This window comes from Lathamus discolor, chromosome Z, assembly GCF_037157495.1.
Source record: "Lathamus discolor isolate bLatDis1 chromosome Z, bLatDis1.hap1, whole genome shotgun sequence".
Classification (NCBI taxonomy): Eukaryota; Metazoa; Chordata; class Aves; order Psittaciformes; family Psittacidae; genus Lathamus; species Lathamus discolor.
This window is the reverse complement of record NC_088909.1, coordinates 31,316,478-31,339,432: the sequence shown is the minus strand read 5'-3', so window position 1 is coordinate 31,339,432 and position 22,955 is coordinate 31,316,478. Positions and strand designations below refer to the sequence as shown.

Here is a 22,955-nt window from a genome sequence, read left to right as displayed (position 1 = left end):
ATTGCCTACTAGCCTACCCAAACTGGGCCACTATTTTTGTCAGAAAGGGACTGTGCTGGTGCAGAGTGATCTTTCTGAAACTCTTAAAGTTACAACAAAATAGATGATTTAAATTTTACATTTTCACTCAAGTTTCTTGAAAACCCACAATGCTCATGATCCAAAGTATTCATTCATTGTGAAACAAGTAATAAATCTGTAACTACTGGCTTACTCACCTATTCCCACACAAAAGCCAGCAGGAAGAAGTAAAGATATCACAGAAAACTTTTCCTACTAAGAATATTCTGGCTTTTTGCCACTGAGAGAGGACAGGTCATTTATTTTGGGGACAGAATTTGAATTCTGCTGGGCAGGACATGGGCTTACAAGAGCTAGATGACAGGAAAGGCTTCATGTGCATACTGGAGATTTGAACTAAGAGAGGAAAGGAGAAGATGGAGAGGAGGAAGAAATTATGCACTTTCCTCTTAGTCTTAACTCACATAAATTCTTGATCTCCTGTCAGAACCTCATCCTCTCCTAACGGGGAAGAAAATCTACTGGGAGATCATGAAGGAAGCAAAACAGTATCATCCGATATGTTGACATAAGGATAGACAGAAAAATGATATATATTCCTGGGTTGCAGTCTTTGCCAATCTATGGTGGTGTGACTGTGACATCTTGTAACAAGTGTGAAGATGTCTATTGCAGAGTATTTTTCATCTGTCAAAACCACTTTACATGTAATTCACACACTTACTTTCTTCCGTTGATGGTCTCAAACACATAACTAACCTAGGTGAAGATTCAAAAAACACCAAAGTCTCATTTTAGACAACATCCAGATTATTTAAAAATCTGAAACCAACACCTTTAATAAGATCTGAAGTAACCTAAGTGTATAGGCCAAGGTTTTCAACAGCATTTATCAATGAATTTTTACTGATTGTTAAGACAGGACCTTACCCTTCCAGTGCTTTTTAAAATTATACTATTAGAATCCTATTCGCTTAGGTGCTATGAAAACAGGAGTTGCATTAAGTGACATAACCAGTTTTTTAGATACCACTCTGAGCATTTTGCTATGACAACAAAATCATTAAAAGCTTCATTTATTTTGCATGGCTTGAATCCTAATGTGATTATAAAGTAAACTCACTTTTTGGCAATTATGTGAAGCTTAAAATTGAAAAAAACTTAAAATTTTAATTAATAATTTTCAGTAATTGTAAATAAAACTTTCCCTATGTAATTAAAAAAAATAATTACCAGGTGTGTCTAGATTTGTGGTAGTACTGCTTTGATGCTGTTATTATGTTATGGTAACGGCATTCTGTGTGAGGTAGCTAAAACATTTGGTTTTGTGCAGTTCATAAGCAAAGTTTTCTTGCATATAATCCAACCTCCTTCCTCTGTAAATAACCAGAAATCTAAACAAGTCAGTTGAATGCCTAAAAGCATTGATTTTAAATCTTTTTCCTCGGCATCTTTTACAACATATTTTTTGGTTTCTCCTGGACAAAGCTCATTATAACTTTTGGAGTGAGAAGATAAAGCACACCAGTGTTCTGGAAGACATGTCACCAGGAGCAACTAGGAGCCAAGAAGGAGATTCAGCTGGGAGGTAGTGGTCAAGGCATGGAGAAGGCTAATAGGACATAGCAGCACAACAGGCTTGATGACAGGGAGCCAGAGAACCCATCCCTGGAGTTTCTGCTTAGCCTGCAGGACTCGGCAGGATAGAATTTACAGCTCACATAAGACATAGATTCCCTCCAGTTTCTGCTGCACCACCTCCAACCCACAAGCCAATCCTCTCTTATCCCTGTTCTCCTGCTGTTATGTCACGTCCAGGGTACATTCTACAGTCCTTGAGAAAGATGACCATACCTTTTGCTTTGAGTACCTCCACCTCAGAGTAGAATAAAGAATCCTCACAGAACAGAAAATCTTACCTCAACAATATCCGAATTTGTTCGACTCTCGTGAGGCTCATTGTACTCAGTATATTTCAGCAACACTTTGTCCATGTCAGTGCTGGCATACTGGAACAGTTTGTTGGTGCTGTTGAAGATGATCAGAGCAATCTCACAGTCACATAGAACACTCAGCTCATAAGCCTTCTTCATTAACCCAAATTTCCTCTTAGTAAATGTCACCTGGAAAAAAAAGAAAGGTCCATTAGAAATCCCTGAGCTGGCTTTTGTGGTCCTTTTTTTGGAAATATAATCTCTGACTGTGAATTGAACATGTTCCAAAGGCAAATGCATACGTGCATGTTACCAAAGTAAGGAAATACACTGAATTCTCACAGCACAAAATTAGAGGTACAGATAAAGAGCATGGGACATTTTCATTTTCATTAAGTAGTGCTATGAAGTGTCTTTGTAACTGCATACATCTTTCCCATCAACAGTTTAAAACGGCATTTTCAGTTTGAAAACGTGCAGTAAATTCTTATCTTTGATAGTGATTGACTTTGATTCCATGCCCCCTAAATCCTGCTAGATGTTTAGTGAAGAAATTATTTCACACAGTGTTTCAGTTCTGTAAAATAAACTGTTCATGTAAACACACATCACAATTTTGAAGAAATATGATGTTTTAAAAATTAAAGCACTCATGAGAAATGAGCACAAAGAAGAAACAATAGCTGGCCAGCAACAAATGCCTTGAAACAAGGTCTTTTCTAAACACAGACTTAGCATAAGTTATTTTATTTCAAATTAGATGCTTAGAAATGTGAACTGTAATTTTTTTAGTACAAATTCTTAGGGTCATGTTATGAAGGAAAAAATAGGAACATGCTTATAAGTTTTCATTAGCCCAGCTAATGCCCTGACATCATACAAAAACCTAGGCAGTACAAAAAATACCATTACTTTGTATAAAACCATAATTTTCCACAGGGACTGTTTTGACAATGAAAGACCTGCATATCATTTTTTTTTCCTCTTCTTTTCTGCACTAGCTTAAAAGTTCCAGTAAGACATGTGACTCAGAATAAGAAACTACCATAAGCTGTTTAAGCTAATTGTATGGTTGAGTTTTTCTCCTTCTTCCGCTTCTTCATATATGCAATTTCCATTAAGCATATTCAATGACTACGATTTTTTTTACATCAACTTTTTTCTGTAATAATTCTCAGTGACTAGAATTTTTAAGATGAAAATATGGCTTTGGTAAACTTATTATTAATCAAATTTAACATGTGGTCAAGATCTTTGATAGCTCAAGGACAGACACATGACCAAGTTTATGGTTCTGCCTAATCCTGTGCTTGTTGCTACCATAAGCACTAGCACCTCTGCACTTTGATGCTGAAGCAAGAAGTTTCATCTGTACATGGTTTGTATGGCTGTTGTTTTATCTCGTCACATTCTTAATGCAAGTTAATGCTAACTGCAACCTCACGCTACCTTAAAATCACAGTACATCAGGCCATGGAAAACATGTTAAGTATTGCTAATCCCTATTTGCTAGGGCACCTCAGAAAGATGAGGTTCTGTGCCAATACTATGAACATTCTCCCAAATGTATACTGAATGTTACTCCTCTTATTGTTGTTTCAATCTCCTCAGCCTCTGTCAACCTGTTGTTAAGAAAAGATGAATTGCCATTAAACACAACTACTCAAGCATTTTAAAAACACACTTTCCACAGCACTGGTCTCAAGGATGATTAATTGATAGTAAGCTCTTTCTAAATTTGTCTGTCTCAATGGTTTTTGATATTTGGAATGAATAATGAGGTAGGTAACAAAACTCCATTCAAATTCTGGAAAAAAAACCCTCCCATCTTTCAAATACTCTTTTAATGTTTTCCCTGATTACAGAAAATTGCAATGCATTTGTTGAAACATATATCTATAAAAGCATGTTAGAAAAAGGTAAACACACAGAAATTAACATGTACTAACATATTTTTCTGCATCTAAAATGCCTTTCAATCAACTTTTTGACCACAGTGCTGTAGGTGCAGTGTCTCTGTACAGTATGGCTTCTGTTGCACAGAAACCTCAGAATTTAGCATGTTACAGCTTCCTACTATCAAAGCACACTCCAGTACAGAAATATCTTTAAAGATACTGTTTGTGTTTACTATTAGGTGCTCCTGAACGTTTAGAATAACCACACAGCTGTGCAGAGTAGCACATACGTATTTCATAATCCTTATCACCAGAATGATAGTGGAAAGTGAATAAAAGAGCAACAAATCAGCTGGATTTTTTTTTCCCCAATATAATCTTAATTCCTTTAAATTTGATTTGTTTTTAAACCCTTGATCTTTCTCACATTTTCTCAATCTATCTGATAATGCTTTCTGCCACTGCTGATAAAGGCATTAAAACCAATTGTATCTACTACTGTTTCTATAGTAATCTGGAATATAAATTTTCTTTTTAAATATGCCATTCAATGTGGCTTATATTTGCGTATATATATATAAAATATATATGTAAATTTGTTATGCTTTTACAACAGTTTATAGTAGGGGTGAACAAATGTATAGGGAAACATCAGCAACTTCAGAAAAGACGAAGAATACTCTTCAAGCCATTAAAAAGAAGCTAACTTTTTACAAACTTTCTTTTATGTGGCTACATAAGAAAGATGAATATACCTATCTTTCATATGTTAAAATATTTTTGTGAAAAATATAAGTAGACAGCATCTTAATTACTTAACTTTTTCGGGGGTCTCAATTTGTTAACCTTTTATTATGTTAATTGCACTCACCCAGCCTGAAAGTATCTAATAAATACAGTCTAAGGTAAGAGATAATATTCTAGTACTGCAGAAATTTCACTGAAATGAAATGGTAAAAATAAGCATAAATAATTTAAAATATTTGGTGTCCTTTGTCTAGGTGAAAGGCAGTGTGCAACCTTACATGTAAGAAGCTCTGACTATGCTTGAACTGAGTTAATGCTGGGCATGAACAGGCCACATACAATCCACATGAACAGAAGCTTTCATGTAGCTGTAGCTACAGTACCAAAATATCCAAGTGGTGACACAGTCATATTATCATACACTGTGTTCACAGTTCTCAGTCATGATAGAGTCATATAACAACTGACAATGTCAGTACTTTGTCATTTGACATAAAGAATACTAGTGAGACTGAAGAAAATACACATACAGAGGGACAATTCTTTAACATATTTAAAAAGGGATATCAAAAACAGTGCATTCATTTCAGCATTTGTTTAATATTTGACTTTTTTTTTTTCAGCAGCAGGAATCAAATAACTAAATGGCCTTTACTGACACGATTAGACAAGATATGATTAATTATCCCTGCTGTCTAAACCACTGCTGATTTGTAGGTGTTTTTCAGTTCACAAATCTTCTCCTCTTTAGGAGAATGATAGGCAATTTCGGAAGTTCTGTCTTTTTGGGGTACATAATATTTTATAATGACAGTGTGAGAACTGGGGAGAATGAAAATGGATTGAAGGGAGGAAGTGGAACTGATCGGAGGCCAGCATTGAACTGTCTAAAACCTCTTAAAGCATGTGTATATTAAACACATGGTTTGAAACACTGACACTATTTCTAAATACTGTTATCAGGTGCTTTTATGCATCATTTTACATGTATGGTAAGAAAAGCCCAGTGTGGGGAGAGTATTACATTTACCTCTGAAACATACCAAAAAATAACCTAATTCCATCCCTTTGTACTAACTGAAAACCCACTAGTCTGTTACATTTGTCTTAGGTGATTTTGTGTATTTAAAGGTTATGTTTCGAAATTTAAGAGCCAAACTGCCCTCATAACAGGAATAGTAGTACTGAGAAGGCAGGTTACTAAATGCTGCAGTATTTTTCTATATGAAGAAGCATAAATGCTGATGAGTTTATAGGCTGTGAGCAAATCAGATGCTGCTTACAAGTATTGGGAAAAGTAAAAGAAAAAAAGTCAAACAAAAAAACCCCAGTGAAGTAGGCAGCTTTCAGCTTCCTTGATTCAAATCAAGACAAGATTTTTATGCACTTCTGATGAAATTCTAACTGAAGATGAAAACCACCGCATGTGCTAAAGGGAAGGCATTAAAGCCCAGGATTGTTAAAAGGATGTTTTTCTACTTCAACTCTGGCTCTTCAATGCCATGGAAACATCTCCCAACTAGCTCTTCATGCATAAGCTGCAGGAGTCTTGTGAGAGATGGTTCATGGACTAGCCATTGTAGTGTCTGTAAATGAGGCTGTAGACAACCCAAACTGAAGTGTGCACATCACACACAGTGATATGTTCCACTTAGAGGGTATTGTGGCTCAGAGTAGACTTCCTTGTTTAATTTCTAGTAAGCAAAACCTACTTGAAACAAACTAGAAGACAACGTCGTTTGGTTGCAAGTATGAATTTCTTCACGTGCTGAAATTTAATTTAAATATGTGTGTGTATAAATGGTGATACTGCCCTTGGTAATAGTTTTTATTTAGCTAAATTGGTAACAACAATTACATGTTTCTTATAGATGTTAACACATCAGTGGAGGAACAGAAGCAGACATAAATATTCCCATTTAATGAACACGGCCTTCACAATACAGGATTTTCTTTTTCTTTTTTGCAATGTAGGCTTTGTTTCTTTTTATACTTTTGGTGGGATTTGGTTTGGGATTATTTTATTTTAATTTTGTTTTTAATTCAGGTCCTTTAGTACTTTTTCTGAAATCTCACACACTCCAAAAAGGCTGAGCCATAACAGCAGTCTGTATTTGTCAGAAACAGTTACTGCATATGTGCTAACATTTTATGTTTTTGAAGTAGGAGTCCTGTGATCTTTCAAGCAATTAAGCCCAGCCAGTGGCAAAATATCAGCATTCCCATTACATCTTCCTATCCTGATTATAAAGATATATAGCTGCTAACACAGGAAAATGAGAGAAAAAGTGCATTTGTACATAATCCTTCCCATATACATTTCCTGACATTAAACATGTGTGGGAAAATTAGGGAATTAGAGAAAACTTCCCCCCAGTCTCCCAACTGAGAAAAAATGTCATTCATGACAACACGTATGAGTGACTAGTGAAAAACAGGGATCATTGATGCACAGAAGTATCTGATAAAGACACTGCCTGGTCAAGAAGAAATATTGCTCTCTTTGTCTTTATTTCATCTGGAATGTCAAAATTTCTGCCAGAGGGACTGGAGCAAGCATGGTAGGTATGATGTATGTGACAGAGGAGGTATTGCACAAGCAATATAACTTCAAACATAGTAAAGCCAAGTTGGCCATGTGTAAACCAAGAGGTTCTTGACTAAAATGTCCCTGCAGGCACCCAATCCTATGTTCAAACCACAAATAACTACTGAGGAGTCTACAGATCTTGCCATATTCTCTCTTCCCCTTCCTCGTATTTGATTCTTGTTTAGACCTGCTTGTCATATGAAGAGGCCTGGCTGCAACAATCTTTACAGTGATCTTCAGTCCAACGGGAAGCAGCACCAGACAAGGATTCACTTTAGACAAGCCTCCCTTTATGCCGTAGCTGGGCATGCCATATGAAATGAAAGACCCTTTAAAGAGCAGTGAAGGACCTTCAGCAGCCTGTTTCCATGTTCTTATAACCCTCCAGCATAATTTACAGGGATAAGACAGCAGTGATTTTATGCTGCTGAAAGAGCTATTGTCCCAGAAAGCCTCAAGCATATTGAGCTACGACTTGCTGAACAGTCCAGATAAAGAGGAGTTCTAAGCAGGATGCCCTAAAATTATAGCTATAACAAATAAAATGTTCATGATTAATCTGTATAAAAAAGGTTTTGTACTTGTATGTTACGCCCCATTTTTAGTATATTAGTACATAAAAAATACTTAAAATAGTGATATTATTCAATCTGCCTACATCCAACACATGATGGTGGGTCTCTCATACAAATTTTTTCTTTGTAATTGAAAACAGGAGGGATAATTGGAAGATGTGTTAATTAACAGATGATACAGCAACTCAGAAATTAGCAGGTTAGGCAGTATCAATATGCTTCTCACTTTAACTTACAAATTAAGATCTAAAAGCAGACAGGGATGCAAGAGTAATAATGGTTAATCTCTGGTACTTCATTTCCTTTTGTTAAACAGAGATAAGATTAGGTCCATTAAAGATAGATGTACAGATACGTATGTATTTTAGGCAGACAACACCATCTGTATCACAACCACAGTAGCCAATACAATGCACAAGAAAGAAGACATCTCTTTTTTTTTTGCATGCTATCACCAGTTCTGGCAGGTACAAATAGATGTTTAGGTAAAAAACATGTTTACTAGTTCTGTGCAGCTAAAATGTTCATAAGGTAAAGGTCAAAGAATATTTCATTCCCTGCTGAGCAAATGGTCAGGAAGCACATTTGTCTGCATTTCCTGTCATAACAGGAAGAGTGTAACTTCTTCCTCTCCACAATGGCTTCAGTTCTGCTTCCCACCTCCAGCTCTTTCCCCCCCAGGGCTTTCCAAACTATTCCTTGCAAGACAGCCTTCTCGCCTGTGTCTGCACTGGTTTTCAGCTCTGCTGTGCTGGCAGATGCCTCATTCACTACTGCACTCTCTTAGGCCTGTTGCTCACACTTCAAATTAAAAGTAATTTGACCTAAATATTTACCGTATGCTAATTCACTCTAAATTATGCTCAGAACATACATTTGTAACACAAGCATACTTAACCTTAAACATAATTTGTTCTAGAAATTCATGGTTCAGTTCAGCAGCTCTATTTAAACCTTACTTCTCAGGTAATCTGGCATGATGTGAAAAGTGCTGCCAGAGTTGTTCAGATCATAACCATTTAGATGCCATGAAAACTTGGGCTGTATTACCTGTTTACAGGAAACCTAACTTTACATTTGAAATAACACGAAAAACAGCAGGACCCAGGCCTAATTGCAAAGCTATTTTCCAAGTATATGTCTTACTATATGCAATTTAATGTAAGCAAGAGAAGGGATTCAGATATATAAAAGATAAAAAGCATGTGATGTTTAAGACAAACGTTCATTGAACAGAATGATGCCTAATTGCATGGTTAAGCAGTTATGTTTTCTTATGAAGCCATTTCCCTGGGGGTAAAAAAATCACATAATCTCAGATCTTGGATAAAATTAAGACACCTCACGAAGGAAGACTGAGAATACAAAAAGATGGGTGGAAAAAATTTTATTATCTTGTGTCCATGTTAGCACTAATATGCAAGTCTCTCCTCTCTACAGAGGAGTTTCTGATTCAGCTGAGAGTCTTTTACTCTTTCCTTTTAAACAGAGCTGAAACACAGATGAAAATAGATACACGAGGCTGAAACTAGTTTTGAAACTAGCAGCATCAGGTATTGAAGTGTGTAGAAAAAAATCTAGGTCTTCCTGCAAACGGTCATTTCCCTCCAGGATACTCTTCCCCTGCCCCATAATCTCCCTTATCTGCTTTCATTTGTTCTCTATTGAGCGGATAGCTGCAGTAAGTGTTGGTTTATAACTTTACAGGTTTGTGGAATCAAAGAATGATAAAAGGTCTGTACAAGAAAAGTTAAACAGCAAGTATTTGTTACTGTTGTACCCCATAGAACCACAAAGACATAGTTTAAAAAGCGTGTCTTACTATTTAAGCACCTTAATACCGAAGTGTATACTTCCTATAGTATTTAATAACACCTAAGCTCCCAGCAGCTTACATATATTGAAAAGGAAGTTTTAAACAGTATAAAGAATCATTAGCTAAGCTCAACTCAGTTTTAATTGTGGACCTGTCAACAGCATGCTTCAGAAGCACAAAAATTAATGCAGAACTAATGAGCAGGATGATCAGAGGGATATAAAATGGTGGATCACCATGTAAGACCCTGATATTTCTTAACACTAACTAGAAAAACCAGCAGATTAAAAGCAAGAGCGTGTTCCAGATCCAATACCAGAATGTCATTGGGTCAATATGCCTTCTTTCCTGGGTCAGTGTACCTCTGGATTTAGCTCACAGACCATGGATTTAATGAGATATTTTGTAAGTGACCTAGTATAACAGTAATACAATATCATTTATGTCATTACACCTATTTGTTTTAGGCCTGGGCAGCCCTGTCTGGACTGCTGCAGTTTCAGATGATCCCAGTTTACAGCGGACCACAAAAGATCTTCACTAAAACTAACAAACTATTTTAAACTGATGAAAACCAAATAGAGAATACAAGGACTTTTCTGAGGCAGGTGAATGTAATTTTTACTTCATGTGTTGACCATAATAGAGCTAGTTGAATTATTTCTGTCAATTAAGAAAACACATGAAAATAAAGTTCACCCGTTTCTTCAAATGCTCTTCTTTTTTTTTAAGAAAAAACCACCTATTTTCTTTTAACCGACCCAGAATTCTTCACAGCAGCCTTCTACAATTTTCCCCATTGAAATTTCTGCACAAAGACCTTGTAGCTGTCAGGAGCTTCCAATATCAGATGTCAGTGCTAATATTTTTGGCTGTTGGTTCTATTTGTGGTGCAAATAATATCATGTATGCAGTCTATTTGAACGGGCTGTTGACGAGGCTACCATGATCTCATGAGCCTGAGCAACAGTACCAGAGATTCAATCTACATTTACGAAGACTATATTATCCAGTGTAGCAATAAACAAAAGAAAATCTCTGGCTGCTTATAATAGGATTCTCTTAAGAGTTTTCATTTCCATTTAATATCATGATGGCAACTAAACTACATGAATAAATACACATTAACTCCAGCCTGGCAGTTGTTCATACTCCTGTGGCTAAAAGTTGAGTGAAAGGGAAGTTTTCAGATGGGTTTTCTGAAACTTTCATAGGCAAAGAGAATTTCTGATCACTCACAGAAGATTTAAACATCCTTGCCATCTTTGTCAGCACAGGGTAGCTACAAGGGCCAGGAAAATACAGCCAACTTGCAATACAGCCAACTTGCAGCCCACATGAAACAACGGTAAATTAATGGCTCCTCCTAGTTAAAAGCCTGAATTCTGCACTCACTGAAATCAATGACAGAGCTCTTATGCAGTCCGGGGTAAAAGGATAAGGCCTCTAATGTCTAGGTTGCAGTAGTAATTTAACTCAGAATGTCAAAATTTGAAATAGTTTTTGGAAAAGGGCAGGTCATACCCAATACTACACATTTCTGTGAGATTTGCAGCCAGGCATCTGACTCCAGACAGTTTCAACGTACATCTATTACCAGAATGGTCACTAAAGTACACAAATCCAACCAACTAGACTTGACCAAATGAAATCTTCTTGAAGGGAGGTCAGCACTATTTTTGTCTTTCCCAATCCACTCACACAAGCACTTTGAGCAGTAGGGGCATACCTTAACATCACGGCAGACAGTAGTGTGGAAGAAAACAGCTGTTATACTGATAGAACAAGTACTCCACTCAATGGTTAACATAAATAGCTAGTCAGGACACTGGGAAAATGATGGAAAAGCAAGGACAGAAATCACCTTCCACAGGTCTTGTAACCACTTAAACCCTTTAGCAAAATCCATTACCTGGATTCACCTTTTGCATTGGGAAAAGGCAGAAGAATTAAACTATTGCTGTATCCTCTCATTTGATATGTGTTCCACTTATTTTTCCCTGCATGTGCTGTCCTGCAGAGAATTTATGTGCTTGAAAACAGCTGAGGATGCACTATCCATGTATATCGTATTCCCATCTAACATGACTTGCATTGTGAAACCACACTGCGTTTGAATATAGCAACAGTAAGGCAGTTTCAAGCCAACAGATTTGCTGCTGTTCTTGCAAACATGTTTTGGTGAGGTAGTAAGAAAGAAAAGGAAACCATCTCCAGCCATATCATGTTGAATGGAGCTACAAATAAGCTTTGTGGAACTGTGCTTCAGCTGGTATCTTAACATTATTAATATAAAAAAATAGTTTTTTTTTTTTTCCTGTGCAACCTTTTAATCTTTTCTGTGCATTTGAATGTGTTTACATCATAAAATAAAAATAATATTGGAATATAAACTATTTTAAGATTAGTGGAAGCGTGTAAGTTAGAAAACAAGTACTACCTGGTGCATCTTCACTGAAGCAACAACAGCTCATGCAATACATTGAATTTTAAGAAACATTAAGGCTTGTGAAAGGGTACGTCTCATGAATAGCTAAAGGATCAATCAGCTATTAGTGAAAATCCAGTTGTATTTAATCACACATATTTTGCTACAACTAAAAAGTCTGATTGCACAGTCCAAACGAATCAATGGAAATCTTTTTATTGGCTTCACTGAGCTTTAAATCAAGGGACTAAGTACAAGGAGAACAAAACCAGTAGAAACATTTTGTAAATTATGTTCCAATAAATTAATAGAAATGAGAAGCAGTATCAAGCCAATTATAGCATGTGGAGGGTAAAGTAATGTAAATCTATACCTTCAGCCTCACTGTGACTATTCAACATGATTGGTATTACGAAATGCCAGCAAGATAAACACTTTCTGTATGAATACTATAGTTCTCAGTATTCTAGCATTATAGTTTTAGTTATTTTTTAGCTCTTAACACTGGTGCTACAAGTCTTGAAACTCTACTGTGAATGACTGGAAAGACTAGCTGTCTTAATTTCTGAAGTAAATTTAGCCTCTTGAAAGACACCTCTTTGACAAAACCAGGAATTAAGTTCTCCATAAATCCAGTATTTGAGTAAGCAAGTTGACACTTAAGCTATTGTATGAACTAATGTTACTAATGGCAAATTCCTGTAGTATCATTTACAAAATAATCAGGTTCACTTCAAAACGAAACTATGGTAGTATGGGGAAGTTCCAAACAACTAGCTTCTAATTAACTAATGTTTAATGATAAATTCAAACCCAATTTAAATTCCAAGCTATAAACCAATTAAAACAAATACGCTAATGGTTTTATATTGATTGATTTATTGCTTTTTGGCTTGGCCGATAGCAATAGGCAATCTCTACGGAAAACACAAAGTGTATCCATCATAAATGTAATTTTGCTTTTATACATGATTTTCTGCTATGGAGAACACTAGTGACTACTAACACTAAAAAATCTAGAAGTTCTTAGAAAACATAGTTAAAGATTATAATTTGTTGTTATTCCTAGGCTGAGTTTTTTATGGCTTTATAAAATCCTTGAAGACTAACAACATCTGAAAACTACCTGAATATATGAAGAAATTTATGGATCAAGGGAATATAATTAATACATTAATAGTAACTCAGTATTAAGTTCTTCAAAAATACCTACTGAATATTGCTCTTAAATTTCAGTCATGGGTATGAGGAACACCAGTTGTAGAGTTAAATAATTTTACAGAGAATTTCTCACACTTGTGAATCTCCACTTTCAATGAAACATTTGCCTACATTGCATGTAAACAGTAGCAGCTTTTCACTGATTTTAAGATGCCAATTGTTGAATTTTATTTTTCTGAAAACATGAAAGCAGTATCTATAATTTATTACGATATTTTAACTAGCTGAGATAGTGTTGATAATATGTGACAGCTACTCAGCCATTTTATTGAAAGCAGTGATAATAATTAATTAACCAGTCCTGCTGGACCTATTTAGCCATAGCATCAGTTACAGAGACTATAACATGTCAGTATTATTGCACGTGGGTTTTAGAATGTGTTCAAATTTTTTTTATAATACTGACGGGAAAAGATGATTTTTTTTTTTTTAATGGAGTACTGCCATTTTTGGATGAACGAGGTAAAAATACAGTGCAAACATGTAGAGACATAAATAATTTGGATCTATGAATTTAAAGGCAAGTCCTCCTGCAAATAAACTCATATTATAATGGTTCACAAAATACAGTACCAAACGCCTGCATCTTGTAATAATTTGCAGATTTGCTTAACCATGCATATTACACATTGAAGTCAAAGTGAATGTAGAGAGAGTCCACAGTAGAGCATGTGCATCATTCTTTGTAGAATCAAGGCCTCAAGAAATAAATTCCTAACTGTGCATGTTACTAAACTTGAAAAAACTGTGTGTGAGGTTTCTGGTTGTTTCCAAAAGTACTTTTTCTTTGATAGTATTCCACACATTGTGTGTATGTATACATGTACGTATGTGTATGTACACAAAGTTATCAACATTTTAATCACTTATGAGAATAAGTCAACTTAGAAATATAGTATGATGTTCAAATACGGCATTTTTGCTACTCACCTGTCTGTTACGTTCATCCATAATCCTTGTAATCTGAATCTTTTTTCTCCCCATAGTCCCCGTTTTTTTTTCTCTCCTTCTTCCTTACAATTATGTATTTTCCCCTTCTCTTCTCTTCCTCTTTCTCGTTTCCTCAAAACAAACCTCCTTCTTCAGCACTTGCACTACTCAGTTCACAGTCCCCTGCATCTGTTCCTGCTAAACACAGAAATCAAATGTTATTACAAAATTGATAACCAGATGAAAGTTATATGAAGCTGACCATGCATCCTCATTATAATTTAGCATAAGAGTAAATTCTAATAAAAATTTCCTGCATCTATAAAATAAGTAATGCGTCAAGAAATGATAATTTAATTCGAAGACCTCTTTTTATGAATAAACGCTCTAATATATCAAGAAGTGAAAAAAAGGAATGAAATGCACATTGCCAAAACTTTAACAGAATTAGATGTCTCTAGTTTTAAGTACCATTCACTGCTCTAATATGAAAAATTACCTAAATCAGAGAGTTAATGAACCTTTCTTTACCTATGTATGCTAAGTAGGCCAGCTAATTCATTCCTGAAGGGAAAACAATCTTGTGTTTTGACAGCAGAGGTGATAATGCCCCTCATTATGCAAATAGCATGGACTTTTATTAAAGTGTTACTTGATATATGAGAGATATCAGCTACTTTAAATCCAAAATTTTTAACCTTATTCTTTAAGAATATAGATTTGTGCAAGTATTACTCAAAATACATGAAGAAAGCGGTAGTGCATTTTCGCTCATTTCATTTCAATGTAAATTCTAAAACGTTCTGGCAAGTGATTTGTAACTAGCAAACACTATATATCTTTCCTTATATTTTTTTTGCACCAAAAGGCAAGCTATGTAGCACAGAATAATAGGGAGAGATGGTAATTCAAGAATGTTTTGGAAAATACCTTCACAGTTTCAGTAATGCACTGATACTAGCTCCCTGAGCTTCTATCACAAAACTAAGGACAGTTAGATGGAATATATAAAAATACATAACACAGTACATGTTTCATATTTCACAAAATGTCAAAAATCACAAAATTAGTTTCTATCATAGGCAAAGTATTTTTAGCAACAGAATACTTAGCAGAGATAGAAGAGACTACAGAAATGATGTTCAGTCTGGTAGTAAAGTAAAAGATTATTTTTTCCCTTTTTAATCTTCATTTACTGTATTTTTATATTTACATATGTCCAACAGTAATTAACATAGTTCTTTTAAATCCAGAAAATAGGAACAAAAATCTGAAGAAGATTAATTTAGAATGTTTTCTTACAGTTTTTATGTCAGATCCACAGTATATTAAAATATTGCCTCAAAAATAAAAATCTAGTAATTTTAAAACTGAGGCTAGTGTTTCCTTATTTATTTTAAGATGCAGTCTCACAGCCAACCTGATAAATTCTCACAATATGTTAAGGAACACTAAGCTGATGTCCTGGCCACTTAATTCATTATTTGTCTCTGATTCAAAGCTACTGAGATAGAAAAGCTAGACCTCACTCATTCTGATCTTCAATTGTATCTTGATTTTCTTTGCATACATTAAACTCTAAGCTGCTCAAGTGTTTTATCACTCTTAAGAAAAAAGCAAGTTAACAAATCAGATGTCTGTCTGAGCTTTCTGACTAGCCAGTATGGTATAGTTATTCTGCTGGGCAAACCAAGTTCCCAAGTGTAATACTTACGACCTTTCTGTACATGATTAAGTTTTTATATGATTTGGTAGTCATATTTATATATGTCTAAATCTTTACCATAACACAGAATATGGAACAACTCATACTGCCAATACAAAAAAGTGTAAAGGCTGCAATTATTTCTTTTTAATGCTTTTCACTTCTTTCGCTGCTTAAAAATACACAAAGGCTCTTGATCACACTCACAACAAAAAAAGAGAAGTCCAAACCTTTGAATTAAATTGAGTTGATTAGATGTATGTGGAAAACTTCTTTTCCCAAACAAAGCTAGGAGACAGTTTTATCTGATATTCAGTGTTGACAAACAAGCCCAGTCTATTTTTAGAAACAGTTTTAGATTTCCTCAGACTGGGTTTCTTTCCTGTTTTTCCTATAGTCTTACCTCTGATACAAAGAGCAAGTTAAGAATGGCGTTTCCCATGCACATGCAGGACCCAGAAGAGTCAACAGGCTTTCTCTGTAACAGTAAGCCAACACACTAATCCACAGCAAATGCATATGGAACAACTTCCTTTCCTTTCATTCAGCTGCAGCCAGTGGCACTACTGGCTTACAGCACTACCCCTGCCTAAGCTCTCATTCACTTCAAGGTGGAAGGTCAGGGTGGACAGATTAGAGCAGTGGTGACAGGTTAGCCAGGATGAGAGCTGCTCTGCAGATCAGGATGCTGATGCTGAGTGAGTTCAGAAAAAATTACTTAATGCTGAGAAAATCTACCAGGAAGGACAAGAGTCTTACTGGAGAAGCAATATGTTGAGTCCCTCCCACACACTTACCAGTTCCACATTTAGGACCAGCCTGCAAACAGCGAAAGATCTTATAGAGAGAACAGTCTTAAAGATCTTAAAGATCTTAAAGCCAGAACACTTAAAATTCCTATGATCTACATAGAATTTTCTTGAATTAATGAATGCAACACTTGATGAGCAGAATTTTGTTCTTCATTACCTGTATTAATCCACTAACTACATTAGTTTTATTTTAAAGTGGAAAAATAGATGTGCAGGAACATAAAGCCGAAAGGGAACAAGAATGATTTCGTTCTTAAATATTATCATACAACCTGAGAGAACATGAAGGAGAAAAGTGAATATGTTAGGCGATATGCATCCAACATAAAATTTTCAAAGAAACATAAATTTCTTTCACAAGGCAGTTAATTTTTCTTTCAGGGATGAAAAAAATTCTCCCTTTTGTCTTTCTTGCTTACTAATCTAACTTCAAATAGAAGCTTTTTAGTTTTTCTAGCAAATTTATTTCCTTTTTAAAAAATAATGCGTGTTGCTTTCACTGCTACTAGAAAAAAATTGAGAATACTCTGGTATTCTCTGTATCTGTCTTACTCTTACACACATATATGTTCCAACACATACTGTTTCACAAGCTACTTGTAGAATGTATTTGGCTACAGTTCTATTCATTTTGTTAGTACATGTATAAAGCAGATAGCTATATTGATTCCTAATCAATTAGATTCAGGTGAGTAAATCAAGGTGTCTGATTTAAGGGCTATAGCCTTCAAAAGCTGGTGACTTCTGGGTCAGAGTATAAAGAACTCTGGAGACCAACAAATCCCAGTTGCTGCTTTAGGACTTCACTGCTGTATGCAATACATTTTGAAAGTTCTTGCAGAATTAGGTATTTAAAGTTCCTGTTAACTGACTAATTGTATTTCCCTAACATTAATAAAGCAAACTAGCTGGAAACGTTGAAGGTGCTACAAAACTCAAATAGTACTGCAGGCTTTCATTACCCAGAAGAATCTAAAATAATTCCAGAAGCTCTGTTGAAGTAACTCTGCACATAAAAGAAACCTTCTAACTTAATGACACGGTCACATGCAAACAAACTGCACTTAAAGAAACTATACATAGTTACGTGCTATGGTGCTACAGCCTTCAGCATTTTTTCTTTTGCTAACCCAAACACACTCACACCAAAAAAAAAAAAAAAAAAAAAAAAAGAATCAGACTGCTTACAAAAAGAGGAACTTCAGTGTTTTGGCGGGCTTCTGTTCACTATATGATTTGGCAGAGGCAGTGGTTGCTGACAGAAGATTGATCAGAGCCTTGAGAAGGGACAAGAGCTAATGGACAGATGCAGCTCCAGTCTCTTTGTCGTGCATCCATGCACAGACATACACATGGGTGCACATGCACCCACACACACATGCGCACCCGCTATCCCTTCTCTGCAACACATAAGAATCTTGATAGAATGGCAGGAAACACGCACAGAGCAGTCAGGGAAGGATATGATGTCAGCAACCACGAACAATAAAAGGTGTAAAGGTGCTTCCTTCCCTAAACTGTTCCAGAAGTGCAAAATGGGAACCAAAACTCTCCACTTCCTTCTCCAAGCAGAACTGTCTGAATGTGCTCTGCTGCAACACCCGAGACAGAGAGTTCTTTGAACAGTCACACCAGGGGCAATAAGCAGTATCAAAACAGGAGAGTCAAAACTGAATTTCTAAACAAGAAGGCAGCCAGTGAAAAACTAACCCAAAATGCGCTATGGTTTAGCATTTTCATGGTTGCTTTAAAAAAGAAACAATCTTGCCATAAAGATGTCCCTGTTCCATTAAGCAGTTTGCAGTCTGAGTGGATTAATTACAAGTAGAGAACCAATCCAAGTTTTTTATTATCCTGATTTCAGGAAGCAAACAAAACCTCACTGCTCCCATTCACTTACCGTTCTTGATAAATATCTTGATAAATAAAAGTAACTTCAAAGATCTATGAAATCTTTTCATGCAAGCCTGTTTAGTCAAACAAGTTTTGAATCAGATTCTAAACAAAAATATAAATGTACTGAGTAAGAACACATCAGCTACATTTCTGATGAAAAATAAACTGCAAAAACTGCAACATAACCACGAAAATCCACAGTGGAAAACACATATTCAAATAAAATCGTTGCTCAAGTGTTTTCTGTAAAAGCCTATGTGAATATGCTCCCTTTGTGGGCAAAGATAGACACATAGTGAAGAAACAGCTGGGCAAACCACAACAAACAGGCACCAGTCATTTTGGGTACATCACCTTGAGCTGGATAAAGTTGGAAGAAATACAGAAAAGGGTGAAAGTAACGATCATATCTCACGTTATCCAACTGAGATCGGCTGACATTAAAGACAGAAGTAGTACTTCACGTTCAATGTGGTTTGGCTACATGGTCATTACAGAAGACACAGTTTGGGCCATTAACAGAAGGGTTATGCTAGAATTATATATGTCATCACCAAAGCAATACAGCAGTAAAGCAAAAATGGCATGATCTATGTATGGTATGGTTATCCAGGCAGAAAGCCACGCAGCAAATGAATCTGAGTCATCTTAAGCTTTCAAACATCTGTCCACAACACTCTGATTTAGAAATTAAACATAACCTACACTTATGTGTTTTGATCTTACGGGCAGGCTGCCACATGAAAAGACTGGAAGTGAGTTCATTTTAATCTACTAAATTTAACTCTTAAGAGATCATGCATTTTGCTACAGGAAGTATAAACCATTTAGGCCATAGATATAAAGTAACAGATGAAATACTACAGACTAGTAGATAGACAATATATCAAAATGAAGAAATCCGTAAAGAAAATATTTGTAATCTTTAACTACCAAAGGTTATTAATATTTTCATGTATCTAGACTGATTCCTGATTTATGGCATGAATTTAATTTATAAAGGAGTACAATTCAAGGGCAGTGAAGTTCTGCAATAAGACAAGAGTAAAATGTCCATGAACTTGCAAACTGCAAAATCATATCCTATATGTAAGTTGTTGATTAAGTTTTAGAGAAAATTTGAGTGATCTGAATTCACTTTTTCACTATTGTTTTACTACAGTATTTCATTAGTTTTTTGGATATAAGGAAGAAATTCTTTCCTGTTAGGGTGGTTAGGCACTGGAATGGGTTGCCCAGGGAGGTTGTGAATGCTCCATCCCTGGCAGTGTTCAAGGCCAAGCTGGACAAAGCCTTGGGTGGTATGGTTTAGTGCGAGGTATCCCTGCCCATGGCAGGAGGGCTGGAACTAGATGATCTTAAGGTCCCTTCCACCCTAACTATTCTATGGTTCTATTCTATGATTTTTACTATTGATTTTGAAAGCATCTGCTGAATTTAATAAAGATTACTCCAAATGATACTCCATCTTTATTTATTTGTTTGTTTGCAAATAGACACCAACACTATGTGTTTATTTCTAAATTTGAACTTCAGGACATACACCTTCCTTGCTTTTCACATTTATATTTGAACATACTTCTATTTCACTGACTGCAGAAAATTCCTCTCTTTTAGCCAACTTAAGTCTTGTAATCAAAGCCATTGCATATATGCCTAGGAGGAAGAGGCATGACAGTAACTAGCATTGTGATTTTTTTTTTTAATTTGTAGTTAAATGCTTCTGAAGACTAGTTGTAAGAATACTTCATCTTCAAATAAGTCAACTGTGGTCACTGTAGCTTACAAATCAAACACAGTACTACATTATCTCAGAGAGCAAGAATCTATGCAGTGTGGGTAGAAGAGTTTCACTTGCTATTGTTTTGCAAAGTTCCCCTGAAAAGTGTTTTTGGGCAAACTGAAGCATCATTGCCAAAACAGTGGAGAGGATGGTACTTCCTACTTCAGTATGTCACAGACCCTGCTTTTCAAAAGTCTGAATTACCCAGAGGCTGAATATCTGTGCCTGTGTGGAAACGAAAGGCGGACTTCAGCTTACCTTCCAGAGGATGTTCAAAGAGTCATCCATCAGGCACAGTGAAGGAGGGTTTTCTGAGTCGTATATAGATGTTATACCCAACCTGGACATGCTGATAAAACTCCAAGATAGGAGGCCAAAGGCCTTCCAAGTGATTGTGGAATTTGCCACAGATAGTGAGTCATCCCTTAAAGCAGTGCACCAAGAGGAAGCAACCACCAGCAATCTAGATGAAATCTGCCTGCCTGCAGCCCAGTAAGAAGAAGCATGTGCCTGCTACGCTTCATGAAGAAAGGAAGACTTGGCTAATTTACAACATTTTTGGAGAACAGATGAAGAAAAGTATTTGATTTGTTAAGCAGAGAATGCAAACACTAATGCATGTTGTAGGGAAAGCAGTATGTGGAATGCTAGCATACTAAAAAACATACTTACGAAAAGTGATTAGCAAGGGGTATTTTAGTGTCTACCCATCACTCAGATGAAGAATGGAAAGCCAATAGTCTGAAGAAAAGGTTTACAGGTTTATGATTAGGTGCATGTTGTACCTTGGCAGCTAGACAGGCATAATGGATTCTGACCAATAAATATGGAATAGGATCCTTGAAGTGCTTGGGAGACTGGCTCAAGTATAACAGTTTATTGAATCAGACAAACTAATAATACAAGTGTAAAAATAAAGGACTTAAAACTGCATCACCTAATTGGACTGAACTGGAGACAGTGACTAGAAATCGGAACCTGTCTGAAAATGGAGAAGGGAAATTGGACTGCTGAAGTTTCAGCTGTAAGTCTCCATAGTTTTGAGCTAATGATTTGAATGGGTCACATTATAGTTAATGGATTTGCAGTAAGTATTAGGAAAGGTGTTTTACAAATTCACAAATTCAGTCTGTCATTTACTGACCTGGAGCAGAACATGAAGCATTTCAGTGGTCAACAGAATATGCTTTAGCATCTCATGTGTTGCAAAGGGATCTATCTTTGAACTACTCAGACCTTGGTCTACCTTTATTTAAAGACACTTTTCATGCCAGGTAAGATACTAGTGCAGTAAGACACAGCTGGGAGCAGTCTTATACACAAATACAAAGGACTTTGGAGAGTGTTGGCTGATTACAGGAAAAATCTAAGGTCGATAGATTTAAGTCATTGCATCACCTGCAAGCAGTCTCTGGTTGTGGTTAGACCTAGATTTACAGACTATGTTACAAGTGCTTGTATGTCAGGAAGTCTGTGGTGAGAAACATAAATCCCCACCATGGCTTTTAAGAATCATGAGACAATTTTGGGTGTTACTGGAAAAAGCTATGTACTGCAGTACAAAATCACAGTCTGAACTTGAGCACAAGTGCTTGGTAACACAATGCCAGTACCAGTGGCAGGCAATTTCAGATTTGCCTCTGTTGAAGCAAGTAAGAATTGATTTTCAAAAGGATTCTTTGTTAACAGAAAAGATTTTTCATCACTTTCTGCTTATAATTTGCTGAACTGCAGAAATGCAAGGAAGCTTGGTACACACACTTAGACAAGAGAGCTGGAGACAGAAGTGTCTGAACTACGGTAAATGATAAGTCTTGAAGAAATAGGCAGAATAGATGCAGAAAAATATGTTGGGTAAACCAGGTGGATTTGTTCAGATCTGCACAGACCTGGTCTCCTTCATCCATCTTCATCCAACAAACTCCAAAGGAATTTTATGCACTCTTACCCAGGAGCCTCCTTTTTCTCACTCAAAGAGCCTATCTTTAATAACACAAGATGAGTTCTGCCTTTCTAGGTTTGTGCTGCGCCACCACTTCATCCTTCTGAGAAGGAACAAAGATTTGGACTGTAGAAACCTAATAATTATATTTTGAAAAGGGGTATCTCAGGCATTTGCAAATGAAACTTTTCAGGAATTTTTTAGAGAAAAGAGAAAGCTTTTAGAAACTGGAATTTTGTGGCATGCATAAACAGGGCAAAATATATTAGGAACCCAAAGTCTCTTTAAATTACAGAGCAAAGAAATGAATGAGCGGTATTGAAAGATTAAGCTGAGTATCAGGAAGGATCATCTAAGGAGGTAGAATAGGGACGTAATTGAGGATTAAAGTACCTCAAAACTGGGAACATAAGTGTAGAAATTAAGACAAGAAGAGATGTAAGTTCCTCATAAAAGAAAATATAGGCCTCTGCTAGACAACAGATTATATAGAAACATTGTGAAGGGGGCTAATAAAAGGAATTCTTTCCAACATGATCAAAGTTGGGTAACAAAAATTATCAAGGTAAAGCTGAGTGAATGTAAAACTGGTTTGGGTTAATGATGGGAAATATTTGAGATAAAAACATATAGATGTGTTAAGGAGGTACACATTTT

General features: G+C 36.0%; 1 protein-coding gene across 17 annotated transcripts in view; it reads right to left on the bottom strand.

Moving 5' to 3' along the window:
• The window catches only part of MEF2C (myocyte enhancer factor 2C), a 137,914-nt gene that overhangs the window by 63,635 nt on the left and 51,324 nt on the right, over window positions 1-22,955 (bottom strand). For 13 of the 17 annotated variants that reach the window (XM_065663579.1, XM_065663577.1, XM_065663578.1 and 10 more), the window contains 2 exons: window positions 14,161-14,358; window positions 1,941-2,144 (listed from right to left, as the gene is read on the bottom strand). In XM_065663579.1, coding sequence (XP_065519651.1) covers window positions 1,941-2,144; window positions 14,161-14,214 — 258 coding nt within the window. In that variant the 5' untranslated portion in view covers window positions 14,215-14,358. Of the gene's footprint in view, window positions 1-1,940; window positions 2,145-14,160; window positions 14,359-16,268; window positions 16,496-17,865; window positions 17,998-22,955 lie in introns of those variants that run through there. The other 4 variants (XM_065663575.1, XM_065663580.1, XM_065663582.1 and 1 more) reach the window with 3 other exon arrangements.